Raw genomic sequence first — 27,103 nt, 5'->3', positions numbered from 1 at the left:
AGTTAGTTAGTTATATTTTATTTCTGTGTCATGCCAAACATCTTGGCCCATCCCACATGGGATTACAAGACACCACAAATTCACTTATTCAACAAACATCTTCCCGTTGCATATACAAATCCTTCGAACAAATACATAATACAAATATATAGACATACACATACATACATGTATATACACATACACATACATACATGTATATACACATACACATACATACATGTATATACACGTACACACATACCTGTATGTAATATATACGACTGTATTCTAGGGGAAGATCTACAGGGGGCCATGTGGGGGTAGCTGTTACACCTAATAAGGGGCTCCCCCCCAAACCCTTACCCTAATTGTAACATATTGCAATATTCAGTAATCACTGTGTCCGTTGTTGAATTATCATGTTCGAACTGGTGATGTTTAATAGCCTGGAAATCCAGACCCAAATCCAAAAGATTAAGGGTCTGGCAATGAGTAATGAAAATGGCCCAACACGAGGGGCATGCATTTGAAAATCTCACTGCACGTAATTGGATGACACTACGACCAATCACAACGATACATGGGGTGATGTATCCAGAGCGTACCCATACGCTTATGCTGCGTTCATTTTGTCTTGTAATCGCGACTAGTAGCTCGAGTGTGACGTCACATCCATGTCGAAAAACGAATAACCGCGGGTTGTTGTGTTCTTTTTGTCACACAATACTACTAGTCGGAGAAAAGATGGATTTTTGTAACATTTTTAGTAACATTTAGGATTCTATTCACCCAGTTATTGACATATTGCACAAATATATTTCACAGTTTGATACATGAAAATTACGTTTTGATTAATGTTAACGTTAGACTACTGCTCTGCTTTCTGCTCAAGACTCGGCTTAAAGCCATTGTTGTCTTATAGCAACCGAGCGTCTCTAGCCAATTTCAGCTGCACAAGCTACAAAATAACTAATCAGGCGGTATTTAACTCCTAATAAGACTGTAGCGACATGCCTATAGGTGGCAGTATACAGTGCTATGTGTACCACTTCTTCATTTGGTTACAACAAAGACAAAAGTGCTTAAAATTGTAGAAAACCACAATGTTAACTACGTGTAAACGACGTAGCCATCTTTGAAAGTGAACTTGGGGTCCTCTGAGTTCAGACGACTTAACGAGTCGCATATACGACCTCGGTGGCGTTCTTTTTGCAACTTCCGGTTCGTAACTCCGCAAAACAACTCGTAAATCGACTTCGGTGGAAAAGAAGAACGCACCATTAGCTACCAGCGGAGCTAACTGGTAGATTAAACTCTTGCCGTAACTGGTCGGCAAAAACGTCCTTCTTGCAAAGGAATGATTCGAGCGCCGTCTTCTGTTCCTTCTTTAGATAAAAAGCCAGGTCTAACTCGTTCACTGTAGCGTCCGAAGCCGTTTTTAACAACTTGTGTTCATCCGTAACCATCTTGCAATGTTTATTAAGGACTTTGATCTTGCAGTGCTGTCGTCATCTGTTTAGCTCGCCTCTGGCCCGCCTATATCAGATACATCGATGTGATTGGTGCAGCTCGGCTACAAGGGCATAGTTAATGAGCATCATTAGGCCGGTTACACACTGGATGCGTCGCGCGAGCGTGTCACCTGCGTGGCGTGTCCGTTTATATTTCGGCTGCCGTGTTAACAGGTCAGAGCTTACACACTGCCTGCGTGACACACGCGTCTCAGGCGCGACACACAAGCGTGTTGGAAGCATTTCCAGGCAAAATAGAATAGGAAAAGATGTTTATATGTCGTTTAGACACGAATAAATATTTATAAATGACATGTTGATGTTTAAATGTCTCTAGGTTTTGATATAAATGCAGATATAAATGTAATGTAAGCAGCCAGTGTGTAACCGGCCTTACTAAATGCCAGAGTGACTCGCTGAGCAAATTCAAATTGTGCTCTCGCGAGAATTCTGCATTTCCTGGGTAGATGTTCATGCCCTCTGGGTCTAAATCTGAGGGGTCTTAAGATGATTAACACATTTGAAAATAAGCTATTTTGTCTTATTCATTTTGTCTTACTTTTCTCTCCTCTAATCTTTGCTTCTTTTATTTACGAAAAACTTAAACATTTTCTCCTCTTCATACTTCTAAAAACTCTCCAAATTGAACAATCTAAAAAGGGAAAATCATCATCTTTTGGTCTGGCTAATAACTGCTCGCAACTCAGCGACATGCAATGCGAGATGGGACAAGGCCAAGCAGTCACGAGTAGACATTTGTTTTTAAGAGTCATAAGCCAAAAAAACGCTGGGAACCTCTGGTTTGGGGAATGTTGACGGTTTATTCACCTTAAAACATAATTGATCTTCTGGCACTTACTAGAAGATCAATTATGGAGGTTTGGAAAAAGAAGTGATTAGAAAATAAACAAACTTAGAAGTGGCCTTCCTCCAACATCCACTTGTTAGATCTAAACATACGGTCACACAAACGGACAAACACAAACAGCCTGCATCTTCAGACTGGGAATATCTTGCCATGATCTAAATAGTACTTAGGCTACTGATTTGTTGTTTTGATGGTAGCTCATTAACAACAAACAATATAAAACACAAGTTTCAACCAGTAGATTATTTCACATATTGACTGTTGTGCAGTAAGTCAGTATTCAGCATTAGCACACACACAAAAAGAAGTAGCTAGATTGGCCTTATAGAAAATGAAAATTAAGGGAATATAGATATTTCAAGCTTCAAATGTTGAAGACATGCAGGATGAAGAGATGATAAGAGAAATGGTATTATAAAAGAGAGGAAGTGACAGGCCGGATAACATAAAAAGACATATAAAACATATAAAACAAACAGAGGCAAGAGGTTTATGAAATGAGAGAAAGAGAGGAGGGAGATGGAGAAAAACTAGAGTGAGGGATGAAGAGCTGAGTGAGAAAGATGAGACAGAATCGAAGAGGGACAGAAACTATGCAGAGAACAAATCCAGCAGGACCTCATTGTAAGTTTATATAAAGTCCAGTACAGTGACTTACCATATCTATCTCAGTAAAAAAAAAAAAACAGGTTATTTTCTGTTGTCATTTAGCTGCAGTATGTATTTTCATTCGGGGATCCCCAGCCACCACCCTCCCATGCCACCCTGCCAAAACCTTCTGCCACCCGATATAAACATTTCTAGATCTGCCACTTCTGTATTCTGATTCATCGCTTTGTAAAATGTATCCATTCAGACTCTGAATTAACACTGGTTGGCTGTATTGTTGGTGTGTCTTTGATTGTTTTAATTTCTTGTTACGACGGCACCCAAGTGCTGTAACGTGATCTTTTAGACCCATCCGCTCCCCTTCCTAAAATAACTCCTTCCCACAGCCACATTTAACACACACACACACACAAGGAATAAAAGGCACTGTACCACTTTAGCACTTCTGCTAAAGTGGTGTCAAACACTGGGTCTGTCTGTGTGTGCGCGCGTGTGTGTGTGCCTCTCTATGAGTTCTCATAAGCCAACTCAGCTCTGAGGGACATTGTGATTAAGCGGTTGAAGTGATCTCATTGACATTTCAGATTAGCACTCTCTACAGGGCTCCCCTGCCTTGTCTCCCTGCAAGGGACTCTGTCACTGATATAGGATTAAGATAGAACTTTAAGGTAAGTCAGACACGATTCATCGTTTCTACTGTAGCTGTCCCTGTTGTGGATCTGCTGCAATGATTTCTCAACAAGGATATGAGTTACAACTACAGCTCTTCACCTCAAAGCACCTGTTTTATGTATATTGTGTATCATATCTGATTCATGCAAGTTGATTAAAAGTCTTTTAAAGATTAAAAGTCTTTTAATAAACTGTTAATACTTCTAATCAAATCTGAAGATAAAATTGACAATTTTGCTTTACTGCATGATTCATTTAAAAAAATGTCATTTTAAAATGACCAGCTGCTATTTACAGATTTTGGTGTGGCTTCTTTTTTGGGGGCTAAAGAACAGGTGGTAGTGCCAGTGCTCAGCTCGCTGTTACACACTACATGCCTGTCATTTGCTGCAGGAGTGTATTTGTGTGTGCGGCACGCAATGGTTTACAGTATAAATGTGTGTATGTTAATGTCAGACAAGATCAGAACAGGGCTACTGCAGGTATCCGCATATGTTTTTTTATGTAATTTTCTGTGTGGCCATCTTTCTTTACGCATGTGAAAACAAGCATGTGCCTCTTTCTTCAGTGAGGATGATGATGGTCAGCGACGACTGTTTGGTGGAGTGTAAGATTGATGATGATGACAGTGATGCGGACAGTGGAGGAGAAGAACAAATAAACACGCCTCCTCCTCCTCCAGAGTTTGCATCCAAAGCCGCAACTCCAGTGCCCAAACCTCCGATCCCTCCCACAGCCCCTGCTACACCTACGCCCACCTGTCCTGTCAACAGGGACCCTTATGGCATCAACCAGCACCTCAAGGTTCACGTTCCCTTTTCCCCTCTATATTATTCTACAGGTGGTTTAATATATAATATAATAATTAGTCATCCTCTTCTGCTGCTATCCCATGTGGAGTACCCCAAGGTTCCATTTTAGGCCCTCATTTATTTTGATTATCTATGCTTCCACTTGAGTCACTTTAGAAAATATAACATTTCTTTTCATTGCTATGTTTCCCCTAAAAACTGAGCACATGATTTACTTATGCAAACAATGGAGTCGTTTTTTGGGGAGAGGACAGTTTTATTTCATTTTATTTGCTTTATGAATAAATTGATTTGACTTCTACCACCCACTCTCTTGTTCCTTGTCTGTAGGTGGAGGTCAGTGACGTTCTGGCAGAGCCCGCCACACCTCGTAGCATTGAACAAGTGTGGTTTTACAGTGTTGTTGGTTTCGAGAGGGCACGTATCTGGACGTACCGCTGCCTCTCCTTGCTGCTTGCTGTGCCCTTGGCTCTTCTGTGTGGTATTTCCCTGGCCATTCTTGCCTGTCTACATGTCTGGTATGTATATATATATATATATATATATATATATATATATATATACTGTACATATATATATGTGTATTAGTGTCTGAGACAGTCACATCCTCACTCATTTATCAAACACAGTAAATGCAGAAGATTTACTATAATAGCACATTTGCTCTAAACAAGTGGTTCCCGATGTTTTTTGGCTTGTGAATCCTAATTTTACAGTTACAGGTTATGAGAACGGCTGCAATCAATGAATTATTCATTATCAATTAATATGTCCAAAACTTTGTTATCGTTTAGACAATAAAATGTCAGAAAATCCTAGCATTGCATGTGACATCTTTATAATCCAACATGTTTAAACCCAAAGCTATTCCAGTTACAATGACATGATGGCATTTATCACTCTTTTTTTCAATTCACATGTAATTTTTTCACTTCAGTATTTTTTTTATTATTTTTTTGTTACTTCAACCTCATACATCATCCAGCACAATGTACTGAATATTGACTTAAAATAACCACCCTATCCTATTAATGAAATCTGCTTTAAATGAATCAAATCACTTGATAATTTTTCACTCTATTTTTCAATTCAAATACATTTCATCACCTCCACTTTTATCAATTTATTTGTGTTACTTCCACCCCTCATACATTATCAGAACAATGTACTTAGGGTATTTAGGGTGAACATTGTAACTTTAATATAATGCTGGATAATTGAATGAATAATAATGCATCATATTTTAATTGTGATTTTTTTTGTGAGTAAAATTTGAATCTGCAAAGTAACCAGTACCATTTCGCTGTCAGATAAATGTAGTAGTACAATGTTTTTCTCTAAAGTAGAAGTACACATTGTGTCAGTGGTATACAGCTGGGTTGCATATTAGGTGATTTGGAGTCCTTCTGGAAGTAATTTCAGGGTACAATGGGTCTGGAAAAAAAAAACAAGCATACAGGAGGCCAAGGAATCGGCCTGTTCCAAACAGGCATGTTTTGAACTCACACTGCACTAGAAAAGTGCAAAAAGATATAAACCTGCTATATTAGTGCTCACACACACTCAACGCTCAATGCTACACAAGTTCTCTACTCCCTAACTAGTCAGAGAGAAAGTTTTTAGACACAATCATTGAAATTATTTCCCCCCTTTCCTATAGGTTTGTGGTGCCTTGCGTACAGCTGAGCAACACCTTCCTTCCATGCCTGCGCTCCTTGTGTATGTGTACTGTGAATACTTTTATCTCTCCCTTCTGTACGTCTCTTGCTCTCTGCTGCAGTCAAATCGCCATTTCACTGTCGAACAAGGACTGGCACCAAATGAAAGACAAAGAGACTGTATGAATGTGAGACATAACAAGTGAGTGAGTGAGTGAGTGAGTGAGTGAGCGAGGGAGGGAGAGAGAGAGAGAGAGTTAGATAACTTCATTTAAATTTGATGTATTTTTGTTTTTTTTAATTGGCATGGTTCTGCAACATTGTATGTTAATGCTATTTGATATGTTTTCTACATGTAAAGCCAATTCATACACAACATATTATTATTGTAGTTATTTAAAAATTGTATCAAGCTATCAATAAAATAAATGTCAGAAAACCCTTGAGCATATTTGTTTTGTTTTACAAATGGACTAAGTAAATGGATTTTAAAGTTATTCGCACAAACAGATCAGTCAGAAATAAAGTTGACCTAATCAATCAATCAATACTAAGAATGATTTTTTTACTCAATCAGTAGAAAATGAATCAATAATGTACAATTCGGGTTAATCTTTACTGATTTATTCATTAATCAAGCAAAACATTTCATATTTTTGCAGTTTCCAGCTTCTCAGGTTTGAGGGTTACGTTTCTTTAAAAAATGATGTCTGACAAAGCTGTGTTTTTCATCATTTTCAAACATTTTATAGACCACCATACATCTTTTAATTGTAAAAAAAAAACAAGATTAGGCTAACTAATTGATTAATCAATAATCATTGACGGAAATAATAGTTAGTTGCAACCATTTTTTATGGCTGCAACACTGATACATTATATGGATTTTTTCCCGTTACATATTGCATTTGTGATTTAAATAAATCAAATATATTTTCTTCTTTTTACATCAATACACTGTAATATGTGTCAGTATGTTATGTCATTGCTGTCTGGAGATATAATTCCGAAGTTTCCTTAGGTACTTGAAGTCATCACATCCCGTCTACCCAGCATGCACTGCGTCGTCGCCATTTTTCTTGTTGTGGTGTGGTGCAAGCTGTGTGCAAGGAGGTCTACCCGGGTCTTACCTTCACAGTTCTGGAAAGATCTGTGTTTTATTTCACAATTTAACTCCTCGTTTTGTTATTTGTGTATTAAAACTTCTCATAAGCGCGCGTCGAAACCAAAGAAAGCGACATGGCGCAGTACAAAGGAGCTGCCAGTGAGGCTGGGAGAGCCATGCAGCTGATGAAAAAACGAGAAAAAGAAAGAGAACATCTTGAACAGCTAAAGCTGAAGATTGCAGAGGTTTGTAACTTTTTTTTTACCGTAAATTATAACGTGGCTATCAGGTATTACAGCGAACTAAATTAGTCTGTTGTCCAAAATAATTAGTCATTATAGTACGTAGAACCTTGAGCGCGAGCGACCTGCTGCGGGGTCAGTGAAGGCGCCTTTACTGTTGTCCTTACAGTGTTTTAAACATTTTATCTGCGTAACGTTTTAGCCAAGTTGAGGGCAATGACAGAATGTTAACCTGTTTGTGTTATAAAGCCTAGCATCCTGTCACTTTGAATGCGTTAAAGAAATGGCAGGATAACCTAACCCACCTATACGTCCGGTCTTTGCTGTGTGTGTCTATTTTCTCTCGCAGGACAACATGGTCAAGTCCAACATTGATAAGAAATTCTCAGCTCACTATGATGCTGTGGAGGCAGAGCTGAAGTCCAGCACAGTTGGTAAGAATCGTTGTTGTTGCACATAAACCCTCCTGTAACACAGTGTTTACTTTAGGGATTTAGGATTTACACACACACACACACACACACACACATGCAACGGAACTGACACCTTGCTGCAACACAAACAAATCTATTTATTCACACACACACACACACACACACACACACACACACACAATGAGGCATATTTTCAGTTGTGATTGAACTGTATTTTTTGAGTTACTATATAGTCCAACTTTGATCTTGACATATAGGCATTCTGTAGCAAATAACAATAAACCCACTGTTAATTACATTATCTTAAAGGTATTGTGGAGGATTTTCCCGAATTTTAGAAAAGAACCGCCCTCTGTACTTTTTGAAAAAATGCACATGCGCAACACTCTGCCTGCTCCCGAGAGGGAACGCCTATTAAACGTGTGCACGAGAGTGCACTGTTTACAAGTTGCTGTCGGCATGGCTCATACAAGCCTACTTTCCAAAAGAAGATTTGCACTTTTTCACAAATTGAGATGTTTACCGTGTGTGCGCGGTGCGTGACTTGTGCCAGGGCTAGCATCGCTAATCATAGCTTACATCAACTTTTACTAGCAGTGATTTTAAATGGATTTCTCCAAATAGCATGCCAAACTTTACCTGTGGAGTAGAAACTTCACGACTGAGGCATCAGTGGGAAGCCCAACCTGTGCTTTGAGCGCATGCCAGCGTGTGAAATTTTCTCCCAAAAGCTTCAATGAATGGCTGAAACCGTAGCTCGAGCTCACAACACATATACACCTGAAAGCTAGGGACGTGCACGTACAATGGCCTTACGTAAACATATCACCAGAATGATTGACAACCAGGAGGACCAATAGTCTTGATGATCCACCCGGAAAAAGAAAATCCTCCACTATACCTTTTAATGCAGGGTAGCTACTTCAGCATGTAAATAATGCACCTAAAATACAAACGTGAGCGAGGGCGTTGAGCATTCGCTATTATATAGAATCAACAGCCACGTGCAATTACCTAGCAGGTGAAGAACACAAACAACGAAAATCACCAGTTAACTTAATTTCAATTTGCAAGACCAGGCTTAAATGAACTGACAAGGTAAGTTATACCACTTCCAGTTCTCAAGGACGTACACACACCATCTCAACTGGCTTATCATCCGGACAGCGTCTCTTTTTCCTTTCTCCCTTTTTCTGCTGAGTGACCGCGCTATTCTGGGGGGGTGCCACGGTCAAATCAACATAGAGGAAACACTGTGTAACACTAACCTGTCACCTGCCTGGACCGGCTTACAAATGTGACCCAAAAGATTACAGCTGAGCTGACATGCAGTTTTATTATGAAAATCTTGAACAGCATAATTTTGCATTACCGCATAGGGGCTTAATTTCAACCTTTTTGAGAGAAATTATCCATGTGATTTTTGTTTGACCCGTTTGTGTGTCTTGATCAGGTCTGGTCACACTGAATGATATGAAGGCCAAGCAGGAGGCGCTGGTGAAGGAGAGAGAGAAACAGCTGGCCAAGAAGGAGCAGTCCAAAGAACTCCAGCTGTGAGTGACATCACTGCCCCTCTCGCTCACTTACACGCAGTAGCTTTGGTCGATCATACAGAGCACATGGCTTTGCACTAGGGATGGAAAGATTCACTGATTTGCATCGGTGCGCCAGACATAAGTGTGTGTCTGGCGGCCTTTCACATTAGAGATTAAGAAGAAGAGCTACACATTCCACCAAATTCCTACAAATCATCGAAAGCTTCCCTTCACCTGTACGCTGGTAGCCGTTTCTTTTCTCTACTCCTGCTGTAATTTACGTCGCTCAGCACCAACTCTCAGAACGCCACACACACACACACACACACACACACACACACACACACACACACACACACACACACACACACACACACACACACACACAGAGTCTGCTCACCAACACCATTTGTTGTTTGCTCTAGAAAAACCCCAAACATTAAATCAAACTCTGTACCATAGAAGAGCTTCCTATTCTTTAGCATTGCGTCAAATTAAATTGTATCGCATTGTATTAATTCAAATCGTGTCAAATCTCACACACACGCATCACAATAGGGGGTGAATCGGATCGTATCGCATCGCCTGTTGCTGCATATATATCTTTAATGTATCGCATCGGCCTTAGACCGGAGATGCACAGCCCTACTCTGCATTGGTCAGTTGCTCAGCTGTTCCTAATTGATGTATTGTAGCAGAGGCAAACTATTATTGATTGCTGCTCCCCACAATTCAAATGTTTTAGGCAAAAAAACAAAAGCTAACAAAACTAAAAAATACAACACAAATCTTGCAGATTATCTCATAAACGTGAACAGGACTGTCCTGTTGTGGACTTTTAGTCTGGGGCTTTTTTGAATGGTTTGAGCTTGGCCCTTTTAAGACAAGTCAACATACAGTGGTATTTATGACCAGTGGTTCCAAACCAGGGGTTGACGCGCACCATGGTGTCTCAAGATTATTAATTTCTTTTCTGTAATTTTTTGCTTTTTTTTGTGTGAAATACCACCTCTTCAGGCCTCTATAATCATTCAAATGTAACATTCCAAGAAGAAAAGTATCATTCTGTGATCATTTGTGCTCACAATCATACCCCCACTAGGAGCAAAACCTGTGATGAAGGGTCACAAGTATTCGTTTTAGGCCACATTTGTGGGAACCGCTGTTTTTGCTGCTTCCTACTTTGTGGCAGTTGGACCCTTAAAGAAGTAGTTTTAACAGTTTTGGACGGAGGACCTTAGCCGCATCCAATAACTTTTGGGACGAACTGAAGCACCGACTGTAAGCCAGGCCATATCACTCAGCTAGTCTCGCATTGCCAGACCTATCTCCACAGCGTTGCGGAGGAAGGTCTGGCAACAGGAGCATACACCAGATTTGTCTTAAGGGTTTGTACTTTTAAAGAACTGTCGCCTAGATCAAAAAAATTAATAAAAAAAAAACTCTGGGTGGTGTCCAACTTGACTTGTCCCAACAAGCATACCAGAGCCAAGATGACGGAGGCAGCCTTCCACCAGATGCCAACAGTGAAACCAAACTTTTCTGGGCACTTGTTCAACTTGGCTACTAATAACAAGAACATATGTACTTATGTAACATATGTAATATTGAAATCTCATTTAAATAGGGCCGAAAAAAAGCACTGTATGTAATAATGATTGGATGGCCGTTATTCCTCTCTGTGGTACGTCCACCTTTTGATATTGGTTGTACATTATTTATTCTTTCCTGTTTTGCAGAAAGCTTGAGAAGCAGAAAGAGAAGAAGAGAAAGGAGGAACAGAAGCGGAAAATAGCCAGTTTATCGTTTAATCCGGAAGACGAGGGAGAAGAAGAGGAGGAGGAGGAAACTGAAGAGGAAGAACAGGATTGTGAGTAATGATGAAGGAATGTTAAAGCACAAAGTAAATTAAAAATTAAAAAGAATCCGCTCTATACTGTTATATATATATATATATATATATATATATATATATATATATATATATATATATATACTGCTATACTGTCCTCCCGGATGTTATGAGCCGCCTGGAAAGCTCTCGTAACGGCTGTGTTGTATCGTGGTCCTGTATTGATTAGTTCAGTGTGGCTGTACGTACTTGTATAAATATACACCGACAGGAGAGCCGCTGTCTTTGTTGACATGAGTGAACGTCATAACACACAGGTAAGAACTAGTAGCAGCTTACTCTCGTGCGGGACGATCGTGATTTTGTACAAAAAATACAGTCAAACAAACCCCTACTGTATTAAAATCGCTACATATAATTGTTTAGAAGGTTATAGTGTGTGTTATTTGTTTTCTCTTTAACTTCCTTCAGCTCTTTTCTTGTTTGGGGGGTCGGATTGTACAAATTATGAAATATTCGATATCCCAATTTTACATATTGTCCAGACAACAATTTGGATATTATCGTCTAAACGATATATCGCCCACCTCTAGCCGTAGGTTCATTAATAGTCTCACATTGCCAGACCTACTGTATCTGTGTCAGCGCTGGAGTATGCTCTGGCTAAAAGATATAACATGTCAATTAGGAAGTTTGTTTGTTTGACTTTTTTTTTTCTCATAGACTGTGCTAAGAAGAAGAAACTGGGGAAAAATCCAGACGTGGACACAAGCTTCCTTCCTGATCGAGACAGAGAGGTGAGGTGAATCTTTTTTTTTTGTTTGTCATTCTTTTACTATTCAATTCAATTTTATTTATAGTATCAAATCATAACAATAGTTATCTCAAGACACTTTACAGATAGAGTAGGTCTAGACCACACTCTATGGGGAGAAACCTGGGACAGACCTTGGTAGGCGGTGTCTGACGGTGCCGGTTGGGGGTGTGATGACATACGATTGTTTCAAGTTGTCAGAATATTCACTTGATATTTAACAATATTTAACAGGTATCCCCATAGATGTTATGATTAGAGGTCAACCGATTCATCGGTTTTGCCGATTAATCGGCACCGATTGTTGATTGGTGGAACTATCGTTATCGGCAAAAATCCATGCCGATAGTTTTTCCTGGTTGCGTCCGTTGCTGGAGCGGCTGAGAAGCGCACGCTGTCATTCATTACACAGTACACGAGAGCTGAGAAGGGTCTGCTGGCATCATGCATTACAATAGCTCCTCTAGAGGCGAAATAAAAACTATCACTGATGCCTCGTGTTGTTTATTTTCGACACCTGTTACTGCGCGCTGCACGGAGAGCACATGCTGTGCGGAGAAGGCTGACATCAGATGTGCGTTTAAAGCATCAACAGCAAAAAGGTTTGTTTTATTATTATAAAGTTATTCATTTGTTGAATAGATGCTGCATTAGTAGAGAAAGAACAGCACAACAGTATGTGTGTTTGTTTGCTTTGGCTGAGATGACGCTAAACATTAGCAGTAGGTTAACTAACCTCAAGCGGTTAAAACACTGACAAAAATGAACGCAAGTCCGACCCAAATCGTCCATGATCCGTCTAGTGGTTGCCGCTGGAGAATTTAGATGTGTAGAATCGACAGCGCATTCATTTTAATGCATCAACAACTGCCCGAAAGCACGGTATTAGCGTCATATGGTGGAGCGAGATAGAGAAAGACTGGAGAGAGCGAGCGTTATATGGTGGAGAGACATAGAGAGCGACTAAAGAGAGAGAGCGTTATATGGTGGAGAGACGGAGAAAGACTGGAGAGAGAGAGAGCGTTATATGGTGGAGAGACATAGAGAGCGACTAAAGAGAGAGAGCGTTATATGGTGGAGAGACGGAGAAAGACTGGAGAGAGAGAGCGTTATATGGTGGAGAGACATAGAGAGCGACTAAAGAGAGCGAGCGTTATATGGTGGAGCGAGATAGAGAAAGACTGGAGAGAGCGAGCGTTATATGGTGGAGAGACATAGAGAGCGACTGGAGAGAGCGAGCGTTATATGGTGGAGAGACATAGAGAGAGACTGAAGTGAGGGTGCGTTATATGGTGGAGAGACATAGAGAGAGACTGAAGAGAGGGAGCGTTATATGGTGGAGAGACATAGAGAGAGACTGAAGTGAGGGAGCGTTATATGGTGGAGAGACATAGAGAGAGACTGAAGAGAGGGAGCGTTATATGGTGGAGAGACATAGAGAGAGACTGAAGAGAGGGAGCGTTATATGGTGGAGAGACATAGAGAGAGACTGAAGAGAGGGAGCGTTATATGGTGGAGAGACATAGAGAGAGACTGAAGAGAGGGAGCGTTATATGGTGGAGAGACACAGAGAGAGACTGAAGAGAGGGAGCGTTATATGGTGGAGAGACATAGAGAGAGACTGAAGAGAGGGAGCGTTATATGGTGGAGAGACATAGAGAGAGACTGAAGAGAGGGAGCATTATATGGTGGAGAGACATAGAGAGAGACTGAAGAGAGGGAGCCCCGGCGCTAGAACAAAGCCGTGAATCCGAGAAATAAAACGTGTTTTCGCTGATTCATCTCTAGAAATGCGACTGTAGCAAACATGTCACTATCACTAACGTTATACACATTTATATTTACACGCAACCAATGATATATCCAGCTTCAAAAAAGTCTAAAAGTCGGAAGTTAGAATGAATGCATTGTGCAAAGAGTGGTTGCTATGGAGACGATACACAGTGTTGAGTTCCGTTGCTCTGATTGGTTGTAGGTCTATCCAATGAATGCAGAGGCATTTTTTTTTCCTGGTTCGGTTGGAACACGCCCCATAATCACAGCCCAATGGAGCGGTTTCAGACTCACATTCTGACTAGAATCTGAGTAGGACCACGTCAGGCTAGGTCTAAACCGTTCTACAGAGAAGAATGGCGTCACTGTTTTGAGATTTGGCATACATTTGGGCCTTTTTGAAGAAATGTAAATAGTTTGTCCTTTATATGAATTATAATGCTCATTATGTTTATTTTTGCACTGGATGACTCCAAATATGTAGGAGAACTGTTTTAGACAACACACATGCTTGTGTAGCATTGCTGTGGGTGTAATATCAATAAATATGACATTATTATTTTGATTATTGGCAAAAGCGTCTGGACTTTTTTTGAAAAAAATGTATGTATTTTGTCAACTGTTTTATCCAGTATCAATTCTAAATACTATCGGTCGATTAATCGGTTATCTGCAAATACGGCCCAACCTAACTATTGGTATCGGTAAAATCCACTATCGGTCGACCTCTAGTTATGTTACCTCACTGGCAGACACAAGTGGCTTTCTTGCTACATGTTTATTTGAAGCTTCTTCTCCAAATCCACCGTGAAAAGTAAACACACAGTATAACGAGAAAATAAAGACCACGTTAGCTTAATATGAACATACTATGACACGTGCAGCATGTAAAATAACATTCACCAAAGTTAAATACAGCCACAAAACGACATACCTCGTTGGCTGCATGCCGTACACAAGGGAACAGAGGTTTCCTTAGATCGCTGACGTCTATAACAACCTTAAAACTTTTATCGGAGCATTAAATTGTCCGTGCTTCGCTTGCTGTTAGCTTGCTGACTCTCTCACTTACGCGACCCAAAAGGCCTTGCGTGGAGACTTCAAAATAAAAGCACTTTACTCTTACCAAATAAAATCTCTAAATAATACTAAATGCAATTTATATAATTCTAAATTATGACATTGGTTGAAAGCAAATTATACATTATTATAATGTAATTGCGACAATGTACAGATGTGTTAAGCTGTGCATCCCATTGGAAATTGAACTGTACTGTAAAGGCTGGTAGGATATAAAGTCCAGTTTTACCTTTTAAAAACACACAAACCAAGCAACTATTCGAGGAATAATTCCAGGCTGACTAGATATACTTTCACAATTCTTTACAAAACAGGCTTCTGAATAATTGCAGCTATCTCAATTCAAGAATTCATACACTAAATATGACAACCTTTCACACAAATGTCTAATGGGATAAAATGATGACGTGAGTACCAGCTAAAAGTTTGGACACGCTTTCCCATTCAAGTCAATAAGAAAGCGTGTCCAAACTTTTGAATGGTACTGTAAATTCAAAGTTCGACTTCACTGTGACATCATGTTCTTCAAAACACTTTTTTTGGCCGTTATTCAACGCCATAACTCAGGCCATATTTCACATTTGTTGGGATACTAAACTTGTGACACTTATATTGGGTGCCCACCTTGAATCTGCGGTGATTTTATGTATCACCTGTGCAGCCCAAGGGGGTTAGCGAGCGTCTGGAAAGTGTACCTCCAATGGGCAGTTTCTGAGGCCAACAAGCCATCACCTGCTGCTAGCATTCCATTGACTGCCATTCATTTTGACGTCACTTTGACAGCGAATAACTTTACATCTGAAGCGTTTAAAGACTCTATTTGTCCATTGTTTATTTCTAAAGAAAGACGACTATGTATAAAAGGCTCCATTACCTTGTATCTCACGTTATGGCCCCGTAGCAGCCCCGTTTTTGTAAAAATAGGCTAACTATTGTGTCATAACCAAGTGACTTTCTGTCGCATAGTAGACAAATTACCGTATAGTACAGGAGAAGCTCGCAGGCAGTTTCGACTTATATTAGCTGTTTAAGTTTAATTACTAATGTTAACTAGCATTTAAGTTAGCAACAATTAGCCTGTGTCTATGTATTCTCCTAAAATATACCTACGCTCTCCGTCTCTGCAAGATTGGGAATGATTGAGATTTCTCTTGGCACAGCTACCAGAAGACTTCCAACTTTCAGACAGGTTGCTCACATCACATCTACGTCTTCGAGCTCAGTTGGAGTCTGCGCAGTAATGCTCAGCGCTTACCGGAAAAGTGCGTCTGATAGACTTCACGGGTCTCCGTGGAAGTGTCCGGCGTCAATGTGTCCGTTTATTTAACTGTCTATGCTGCAGCTGGGTTGAAGATGTATGTGAAGCATCCACGTTTCGCCGAAAAATATACTTAATAGCTTTTATTGAGTTGCTTCAAAGTCATCACTACATATATTATAGTCTGGACAGACATGCATGTAAACTGCAACTGGTTAGGGGAAGGTGTACAAAAGCAAGGTGTCAATTCTAGTTTTTATACTTGGACCTTTACATTTACACTACATTGTTTTTTTTCCCCTTTCTTCTTGTGTTCAGGAGGAGGAGAATCGTCTCCGAGAGGAACTCAGGCAGGAATGGGAGCTCAAACAGGAGAAGATTAAGAGTGAGTGTCAGAATCACTTGCACACACAAACATCCTTTGTTATTACTTAAATTCAGTAGCGTAAGGTCTGCTTGTGATTAGAGTTAAAGATACATATCTTTAACTCTAATCACAAGCAGACCTTTGGTCCGCAATGTCCCATTTTTAGACCAACGAATTCCACACTCTTTTCCTTGCTCTACGTACAAACATGCATGTAAAATAATGATGTGTGTCTTTGTCTTCAGGTGAGGAGATTGAGATTACGTTCAGCTACTGGGATGGCTCTGGACATCGTAAGACTGTCAAGGTAAAGCAAGATAGGCTGCAATAGGAGTTTATTGTGTTCAAAGCCACGGAACTTGATGCAGACCCATTATTGATTACACAGGGTATTTATGTGGAAATAACAGTACACATTTCAATCGTTCCCTCGGTCGAACAATATGCTCAACACAGTGGTCACTCTCTTCTGTGTGTGTGTGTGTGTGTGTGTGTGTGTGTGTGTGTGTGTGTGTGTGTGTGTGTGTGTGTGTGTGTGTGTGTGTGTGTGTGTGTGTGTGTGTGTGTGTGTGTGTGTGTGTGTGTGTGTGTGTGTGTGTGTGTGTGTGTGTGTGTGTGTGTGTGTGTGTGTGTGTGTGTGTGTGTGTGTGTGTGTGTGTGTGTGTGTGTGTGGGTGGCCTGCAGATGAAGAAGGGAAATACCATCCAGAACTTTCTGCAGAGGGCCCTGGAGGTCCTCAGAAAGGACTTCAGTGAGCTCAGGTGAGACGTTGAAGACGAAAGGAGCCTCAACAAAACATACACTATCACTATTTCTTTTTTGGGGGGGACTGAATTTCTTGTCTGTGCAGATCGGCTGGAGTAGAGCAGTTGATGTACATCAAAGAGGATCTGATTATCCCACATGTAAGTACTGACACGATCATGAAAACTGCAGGCGGTACGCTGTTACTTTGTGTTGATTTGGTTCGCTTCAACTGATTTAACATTCCAGTGCTACCGCAGATTTCACACCTCTAAAGACAAGTCTTTCGTCACACTCCAAGAATCACTGTTAAACTCTATATTCCATTAATCCAGTGTGCTGAAGGACTGGGTGAAATGTAGCTGCCTTCAAGAGCGGTTGGAAATGTCAAGATCTATAAACGATCTGAGGGAAACCAATAAGTGTGAAATATAAAGCCTACTTGTGCTACATTGGGGGTTTAAAGAACACAACAGGGCGTCCCACAAATGGGCCATTTAAGTAACACTCCCACTGCAACCCTGCGGTGAATCGCCGGATCACATTTTCTGGTCTGAACGTGCCCTTAGCGAGAAGAACTCATTCCCAGCTCCGGCTTCCATATTCTGAGGTAGACGCACTTTTAGAACGCAAAGTTACGAGTGACTTAGCTTAAGGCAAGGCGTAATCCCTGTTAGTGCAACCGGCTCCACTTCCTGCAGAGACTGAAGAGAGCCGGTCTACCACCACCCATCTTAAGTAGGGTTGGGTACCGAAACCCGGTTCCACTATGGAACCGGTTCCTACTCAACCGATAGGAACCAGACCGGATTAGAATCCACATTTTGGTTCCACTTAATGTTTCGACTGAAATATTTTCCCTCTGTCGAAACGGACGTAAAAATATCACACTTTGTCTGTAGTCTATCGTTAGCTAGCTACCGTAAATGTAGGCAACTTTAAAATGTCATATTTTCCCTCTGGGCTCACAAAAACGGACGTAAAAGCATATTAACCATTCACTGCACGTGATTGCTAGTAAACATATTACATCTTTGATGTCATTTTTCAGTTTTTCAAGAATCGGTTTAGGAATCGGAATCGTTTTAAAAGTACCGGTTCGGCATTGGAATCGTAAAAATCCAAATGATGCCCAACCCTAATCCTAAGCACCTTCTACAGAGGCACTGTGGAGAGTGGGCTGACCCGCTGCGTCACTGCCCGGTATTGAAACTGCAAAGCACCAGAACACAAGACCCTGCAACACATAGTCATAGTCTGGCCTAGCAGATCACAGGAGTCTCTCTCCCCTCCAGCCAGGACGTCTTCCATCAGGGCCCCTCCCACCCCTCTCACAGACAGTTTGCCCCTCTGCCTTGAGGCAGAAAACTTCGCAGCATCAGGACCAGCTTTTGGAGGTTCTGCAACAGCTTCTTTCCCCAAGCTGTCAGATTTCAAAACTCTCCTGCAACCCACCACAAAAGCACTTCAGCTGTAAATCCCATACCAACTGGGGGGGTGACATACTCCCATAGTGTTTGTGTCTCTCTCGCTCTGTGTAGACATTTTTGTTTGTTATTTCAAATATATCGGGGTATTATAGTCTAAGAGTCTAGAGATTAAAAAATGATTTTTAGGATACCATATGTTCTGTATATGGTGTGATTTGAATTTGTCCAGCAGCTGTGGCACTTTTTCACTCTTTCACTTCTTTGTGTGTTTTTCTCATGCAGCACCACAGTTTTTACGACTTCATTGTGACCAAAGCCAGAGGCAAATCTGGTAGGTGAACAACCGTTCATATACAATACCTTGAGTTGTTTTTACATATTACGTTTTGAAAGAAGATGAAGATCATTTAACCCTAAGTATGTGTTTCTTTGAATGGAACAATATGAAGTTGTGTTTCCTGCCTTTTCACTCCGTTTATCTTTTTTCCCACAGGTCCTCTTTTCAGCTTTGACGTCCACGATGATATTCGTCTGGTGAACGACGCCACTGTTGAGAAAGATGAGGTGACGATTTTATTTTACCGCAAAAACAAGAGATTGTGAGAGGAAAACAGAATTCTTGATTTGATTTGAACCAGTGTCAACCTTCATGTCAAAGGAAACTGAAATGACCAATAGTGTGCCAATAAATACAATATTAAAAAGGATATCCGGAAAATACTAAGACAGACAGGGCTTGAAAAGGGTTCATTACTTACACACTAACACTATTTCAGTTTTATTTATTGTTGGATGGAATTTCAAAAGCAATTGACAAATTTGGCTGTTTCTTTAAAATTTCACGATCAGCTGCTGCACCTGTTTCGTCATGATCCAAGATCCAATTTTTTTTTTCAGTGTAATTTTCTGCTAAACTGATTTCTACTGTCTATGTTCATGGTACGGATATGACTGTGAAGCTAGGTAAAGAAGAACACTGCACCTGCACGTTCTTACAGTTTTGCCGCAAAAAATATAGTTGTAGATATTTTACTACAATGTAAAGTATTCGTATAGTTCTTCAGTGGAGGACTAGCAGTAAATTAACCTATTATCACTCGTCATACAAGTGATATAGTGATCGTTTAGCACTCGTGTGACTTTAAACCTGCTTATAAGAGAATACAATCAAATTGCATTTTCCATCCGAAGTCATTACTGTGCTGCACTAATCCAACTTAATTTTTATTAACTGACAGTTGACATTGATCAAATAGCCAAACTTACCCGGCCATTACACTCACTTCGCCAGACCTTCCTCCACCGTGGCGCTGCGCAGGAGGGTCTGGCTAGTCCACTCAGCATTCCAGGATGGGAGAAAAACGTGCTTTGTTTTTTAATTTCTTTAAACCAATCACAATTGTCATGGGCGGCGCCTCTGCAAAATAGCCTCAGGAAGGAACTTGTTTTGGCGGAACGTGTACGTTCAAAAGTTGTTTTAGTCGTGCAACAGAAAACTCAGATTGGACAGATAGTCTAGCTAGCTGTCTGGATTTACCCTGAAGAGAGTTGAGAAAAGGTTGACCATAGTCTTCATAAATTGACCGGAGTTTAAAATGCCAACACAAAGGAAGCCCAATGCAACGGATATCCGGCCTAAATGACTGAAATCCGGCAGAATTTCTTTTGGCAACGGAGTAATCCGGGAAATAATTTTTTTCATCCACATGTTAGAGGTTATCTTGGCACAACTTAAAAAGCAAGCGCAGATCTCCTGTAACTTTTCTTTGGGTGGGAACAGCATTTAAAAGCCATGTTAAAATTAACCCAGTTGTGCTATTTTGCCTCAAGTCCCATGCAGGTAAAGTGGTGCTGAGGAGCTGGTATGAGAAGAACAAACACATCTTCCCCGCTAGTCGCTGGGAGCCGTACGATCCTGAGAAGAAATGGGACAAATATACGGTGAGAGTCATTTTGCCAAATGTCAGCATGCTTCACCAAGTTCCCCTTCATAGATCATTCAAGTTCTGGCTAATCGTAAATCTGTTCAAAGAAGTGCATTTTCCATTGTAAATTGATTTTCATAGTAAATCAATAACCCGTTTTTCAGAGATTGGCAATATTGTGTGCATATTTAGTAGTAGAGCTGCACAATTACTCGCAATTCTATCGAAATCGCAATATGTACAAGTGCAATATCAAAATGGCGGGGGAATCAAATCGCAACCACAATATCAGTCAAAACAATCGCAATAACATGTTTTCCTCATATTGTGCAGCCTTGTTAAAGGACAATTCCGGTGCAAAATGAACCTAGGGGTTAATAACATATGTGTATCGCGTCGAACGTTCTGTGGGATCTGTTTTCATGCTAATCGAATGCGTCTCTAGCTTTAAACAAGCTTCTGCTATTTTATACCACTAACAAGGCTCAAAATAGCACCACACTTCCACGGTAGCATGATGAGGGTCCCTACTTGTAAACTGAAGCATTGAGAACTTTGTAAGTGTACAGACAGTTTATTTAAAAGATAAGATTATAAAGACCGTAGCGTTCATGTTTACATGCGGACGCCATCTTGGAAAACTGTCATGACCAGTGGAATAACAAACGCTGTGTTTGAGCTACTTTACTGGTTACTGTTTGCACGGCGTTCGTCGTTTGACTGCTCATGATTGTTTTCCAAGATGGTGCCTGCATGTAAACATGAACGCTAGTAGTGATTTACCATCTGCACCAAAAGCTAGCTTGTTTAAAGCTAGAGACGCATTTGATTAGCATGAAAATAGATCCCAGAGAACGGTTGAGTCGGTACACAAATGTTATTAACCCCTAGGTTCATTTTGCGCCGGAATTGTCCTTTAAGTAGCAAGTCAACCGCAACTGGACTTGCCGTGTAGCAGCTCCTCCAACAGGCTTCAACAGTTCATTGGAGTTTTCTGGAATTTAATCTCTTTGGGCGATTTTCTGACCTCAGTGTAATCTTACCGTCATGCTCCTCTGTTGGGGTGAAACTGCCAGTGAAGCTTTGATAGCTCCAGGCAACCCAGATTATTTGTTTGTCAAGATGGCACTTAAGTCCAGCTGGAGCGCCAGACCAAGAGGAGAAACAACTGCCATGTTGTCATGTACTTTACCATGGGGCTGGGCAAGAATTCCCTGTTATAATCTAACTTTGCGTCCTATATTTGTAACATGACTATACTCCCCTATCAAGTCACGTGGTCAACGTTTCTAATCAATTAAATCTGTTACAGCATTTCATGTTTTGTTAAGTTTACCGTCAGATTTAGCAATGTCTCTATACTGCACAGAAGTTGTCACGGATCGCACGTTTCAACCTGATGAAGGTCACCTGTTCATAAAGATGTGCACGATTTGATCATAGGCATAATTGTCTGGTCCTCTCCTGTTTGTAGAGTAAATAGAAGAATTTCTCAACACGGAGCAAGTCCTCCTATCAGCGGACACATTTAACAGTGTCAGTATGGTGGTATCAGGTGACTCCAAACAATACAGACATAATGATAGTACAGCTGGAAACGACATGTAATCAGAGCGCTGTACTGTGACAGAAATAAAAAGGGAACGATTTAACATTAGGTTAGATGCTAAATAACACATTAGCAAAGCCAAGCTGTCACATGACAGTCACTGAGATATTACACAGGATGATATTATAGCCTACAGTAGGTGACGTTACTGAACAGACCTGTAGAGAGACCCTGAGTCAGCTGACTGAGAGATTTTTAGTACTGTTAATGACTCAGTAAGTTGGCAAGCCGTGATCATAATGATATGGTGAGAGGTATATTCATTTTGTTTTAAGTTTGTCTTATTATACATCTTATTAAAGTTATTTTTCGTATGCTATTTAAACTCCAAATGAAATTCAGTCAGATTAGGGCATTTTGATTTCAGGTCCAATGTGTATTATTTGCCCTGTGGAGAGAGGCTGCCTATCTGTACATGGATCGTACTTGTCTGGACCCCTCGTACATTTTGTTCCTGCTAACTTGAAAATTCTTAGTAAGAGAAAGTTAATGAATGCCACACATTCTCCCACGGTAATGCCTCATTCGATCAAATTTGTTTTGTGCAAGGCCGTGTAATCGTTAAAGGATGATAACTGGAAAGAATTTAGTTTCTTGTAATGTTGGATTGTAACCTATTTTCAGGATAAGCATGTGGCTTTCATTGCCGCGCTGGAATAAAGCTACACTCCAAAGCTGTGCTAATGTTCCAAAGATATCAAAGTATGAACTTCAATGAGTCCCTCCGGGAAACTGGTTAAACAGCTCCGTGTGTGCAGCACATTACCACTCTGTCTGTTTGATTGTTCGGTGAAGACAAACCTCCCCAGCAGCCAACTTTTTCTTGCATGGGCTCGTTACAACATACCACTTGTCTATCCAGATGCCTGGCACGTACAGATGATAGCTAAGTGATAAAGAATTTATGTAGCATCACGCAGAAGATTGGATAAAACATTTTTCCAGAAGAGGGTGAAGCGTGGGATTAGGCATGAACACTAGGACACCATACTGTATAAGTTATTTATGGTTAATCAAATAGTTAGATTTCTTATTAAGTTTGGACATGATGTGAATCATCCTCCGTATTGTGTTTTTGTTTTTCAGATCCGGTGAAACCCGTCTTCTCCAGTCTCTGAAATCCGCGATGCAAAGTTTTTGTTGTTGTTAATTTTCATCTTATTTTACCCTTTATTATATATATTTCATCAATGCCTTCATAAACTGTTGGTTTGTAATTTTACTTGGTATTCGAAATACTTGTTTCCCCAAATGTATTTGAATTGCCAATTGCAATGTTTCCTGTGAAAACAACCCCCTCCCCTCCCCCCCACATCCCATATGTGTATAGGTCATAAACATGTTGTATGATCTATGCGTGATAAAGTGAACTTGGCTATGACTCACTGGTCTTACGATTCTTTTGGCATCAATACTTGGATGCCCTTGCCTCTTGTTGAAAAGATGTTTGTAATTCCAATGTGTGTTTATGCTGTATATGAAGGTGGTTTGATTGGCTCTGGTAAACAGTTTGAGAGCCAAACCTGCTCTGTGCCTCAGTCTCCTACAGCCCCAAAATGAACTAGTCTGGCAGCTTAACTGTTAAAACGTATTACCGTGAGACAGCGGGCTGCACCTTCACCCGTAGCCTAAAGACACCACTCCCCTTATCTACTTTCTCCCTCCTCCCGTTTTTTTTTGTCACCACACACCGTTGAGGAAATGTTTAACATTAGATCTTAGATTTTACACCGAATGGTGGCTTCTTGAAGCCAATTAGTCCACTGTGAGTGTGTGTTTGTTAGTGGGTGAGGTTTAAGGTCTGGTGCTTACAATTGGACCATGCCATGGTGGCTGTAGCAGCATGTGGAAGGCAGCTCTTGTTTTGTACCAGCTCATTGCTCTTGGTGAGCCCCTCTGGGCTCAGGATGATGCCCCAGCTGCTGCCATAACTCCTCAGGACTGCAGTCTGGACTGTATCCGACAGGTACAGTAAACCCATTGTGTAGTAAAAGTTCTTCTTTGTGTGCGTATTTTGTGTTACTGTGTTGACATATGAGCAGGCTTGTCTTCTGTTGCAGCTATAGACATTGTATCTACATTCATCTCCTTGTTTCATTTTGGCCTTTCTAATCCAGGTGGATTTTTATTTCAAATGTCAAAACCGCATTACAGCTGACCTGAGATGAACTGGTTCTAATAACAATGGGGCAAAACGTTTCTGAAACTGTACAGGCAGATTGATTTGTGGTCTTATTGGCGTGTTTAAATAATAACTGGCTGTTATCCTGTGCCTTGTGCCAAACACATGGCTATATTTGAATAGTTAATTTCCATCGACGCCTGCCTCCGATTGTTTCCTCTGTCTAGCCAAGCAGTTTTGGCAAGTTGGGATATTAATTGTATCCAGGAACCTGGGGGAAAAGAATTGTGCATTAAATATACAGGACTTGGACATTGGATCTGATTAATTGAAATAAAACGAGAAAGTGGAAAAAAATAACTTTGACTCGGTCATAACCAAAAGTAGTGATTCCCTGGGGTCGAAACAAAAATGAGTGAACCGATTTGGAGCAGAAGAAATATTTTCTGCTGCGCATTGTTTTTCTGATTTTGCTCGGTAGGCCTAATTACAGGATCATTTTACTTCTTAAAGCCCGTAATCTGAGAAGAACAAGTCGCTCTTTGGTTTAACATGTTATGACATACTTTTAATTAAAGGGTCCCATTGGAAAAATGTTAGTTACTACTGTCCTAGAAGACAGAAACTGTTATTCTCAGCAAAAGTAAGTTTAGGAAGAGCAATAAAATCTTTATTGGAAGGCTCATGTTTCGGCAAAAAACACGAAGGGCCGTATTTGTTCGAAACTGATGTGATCGACTTCTTACTCACACGCTGTCCAACTTTTCTGGACATCTAAACTTCTTTTCGTTCTTTCTTTTTCTTCCTACCACCTCCCCCCCCTCTCAAATTCAACAAAAATATAACCACAAGCAGTGTATATTACCATACATATTCCTCCCTCCATTATGTAATACCCTGCCCTCCCTAGTACTTTTACATTATTTATATCATTTAATTATTCTAATTTCCCTTTTTTTTTTCTTGTCTAATTTTTTTTTCTTCCTTTTCATTATTTCTCCCTTACAGTTCCATCAACACTTATGCATAACAACAAATAAAGTTGTCCTCCAAAGAGGACATCTAAACTTCTAAAGGATGATATGTCCTTTCACAGAGGAAGTATTATTTGCAAAAGTTTGCTGTACTTGATTGTGATTATAAATAATCTATCTCCCAGTGTCTCGGATTCAAAACAACTTGCTGCATATTTGTCTCACAGCAGTCCAATCAAACTGTCATTTTCTTATATCTACAACAACAAAACCCTGCCACCTGCCCTGGACTGGCTTCCTTCACTTCTTTGGAGATAAGGCTTGCAATGCGAGACTACTTCTCTGTGAAATTTCAGATATATTGTAAACAATGACTCAAATAGCTACAGTTGTGCTCATAAGTTTATGAACCCATGCTAAAGTCGACTAAAAAGAGGAATAAAAAAAATCATCTTTTGGAAGTTGATCTTAATGCCTTAATTAAAAAAAAAATGAAGACAAATCCAACCTTTAAGGACACCAATTTTCTTTGTAAATGAATGATGTATCGTAAATAAATAAATGTTCTTCCTTAAAATACAGGGGGCATAAGTATAGACACCCCTATGTTAAATTTCCATAGAGGCAGGCAGAGTTTTATTTTTAAAGGCCAGTTATTTCATGGATCCAGGATACTATGCAGGATACTATCCATCCTGCCAATCTCTACGTATGGTGAAGGGTATGTGATGAGGAGCTATTTTAATTCCAAAGGCCAAGGGAACTTTATCAGAATGCATAGTATCCTGGATCCATGAAATAACTGGCCTTTAAAAATAAAAATCTGCCTGCCTCTATGGGAATTTAACATAGGGGTGTACTTACTTACAGCATGCCCCCTGTATTTTAAGGAAGAACATTTATTTATTTACGATACATTATTCATTCACAAAGAAAATGTGTGTCCTTAAGCACGTGTCAAACTCAAGGCCCGCAGGCCAAATCCGGCTGGCCGGTTTTCCGACGTTTTTTTCCTGATGTTTTTGTTGCTTTTTTTGGACCTTATTTGTCGTTTCTTTCTTTGATGGCTAAGTTACTTTATTGCTGACTTTTTTGGGGTCTTTATGTTGACCAAACTGTAAGTGAGAAGGATATATGAGACATGCAATAATAAGTCAAAGATCCTTGACTTTTTTGATGAAATAAAAGCATGTGAATAAACTAAATGTCTGGCCCTTGATGTGATTCTTATTTTCCAGTGTGGCCCTTTGTGAAACTGAGTTTGACACCCCTGCCTTAAAGGTTGGATATTTCCTCTTTTTTTTTTTTTTTTTTTTTTTTTTTTTTTTTTTTAAATAAAGGCATTAAGATCAATTTCCAAAAGATGATTTTTTTTAATTTATTTTTTTTATTCCTCTTTTTAGTCAACTTTAGCATGGGTTCATAAACATATGAGCACAACTGTAGCTCCAGGCACTATGATGATACAATCTCAGGGTTGAACTTCTTTGCACTTCTTTTAGCCTCTGGCCAAGAGTTGTTTTTCATAAAGAGTAAAGGGCTAAAGGAAGAATGTTAGCTTGTCAACAAGTTGAAACTCTTACATTAGTGTCGGTGCCCATTGACTGACGCACACTGTCATTTCAACTTCTCTCATTCTGTATCATATTTCTTTCATCTCTTGTGCAATCTCTGAAAGAGTCTGCTATGGGCATGACAACGATTTAGCCTCTGGGGTCAATGGTCAT

General features: G+C 40.2%; 2 protein-coding genes across 2 annotated transcripts; both read left to right on the top strand.

The window, feature by feature from the left end:
- Window positions 1–3,393: 3,393 nt before the first annotated feature.
- Window positions 3,394–6,520, top strand: cav4b (caveolin 4b). The gene is made up of 4 exons (XM_028583710.1): window positions 3,394–3,638; window positions 4,211–4,446; window positions 4,785–4,972; window positions 6,115–6,520. The coding sequence occupies exons 2-4, from the start codon at window positions 4,216–4,218 to the stop codon at window positions 6,296–6,298; spliced, it is 603 nt and encodes a 200-aa protein (XP_028439511.1). The 5' UTR covers window positions 3,394–3,638; window positions 4,211–4,215; the 3' UTR covers window positions 6,299–6,520.
- A 638-nt stretch (window positions 6,521–7,158) lies between these two features.
- On the top strand, window positions 7,159–23,661 carry fam50a (family with sequence similarity 50 member A). The gene is made up of 13 exons (XM_028583054.1): window positions 7,159–7,462; window positions 7,809–7,893; window positions 9,347–9,446; window positions 11,168–11,298; window positions 12,004–12,077; window positions 16,524–16,590; window positions 16,818–16,879; window positions 17,257–17,333; window positions 17,423–17,477; window positions 19,029–19,077; window positions 19,240–19,310; window positions 20,577–20,687; window positions 23,367–23,661. Exons 1-13 carry the CDS (start codon window positions 7,352–7,354, stop codon window positions 23,373–23,375), a joined length of 1,002 nt encoding a protein of 333 aa, XP_028438855.1. The 5' UTR covers window positions 7,159–7,351; the 3' UTR covers window positions 23,376–23,661.
- The last annotated feature ends 3,442 nt before the right edge of the window (window positions 23,662–27,103 follow it).

Source organism: Perca flavescens, chromosome 7 (assembly GCF_004354835.1).
Source record: "Perca flavescens isolate YP-PL-M2 chromosome 7, PFLA_1.0, whole genome shotgun sequence".
Lineage (NCBI taxonomy): Eukaryota > Metazoa > Chordata > Actinopteri > Perciformes > Percidae > Perca > Perca flavescens.
Note: the sequence above shows the minus strand (reverse complement) of the source record. Positions and strands in the feature narration are given on the sequence as shown.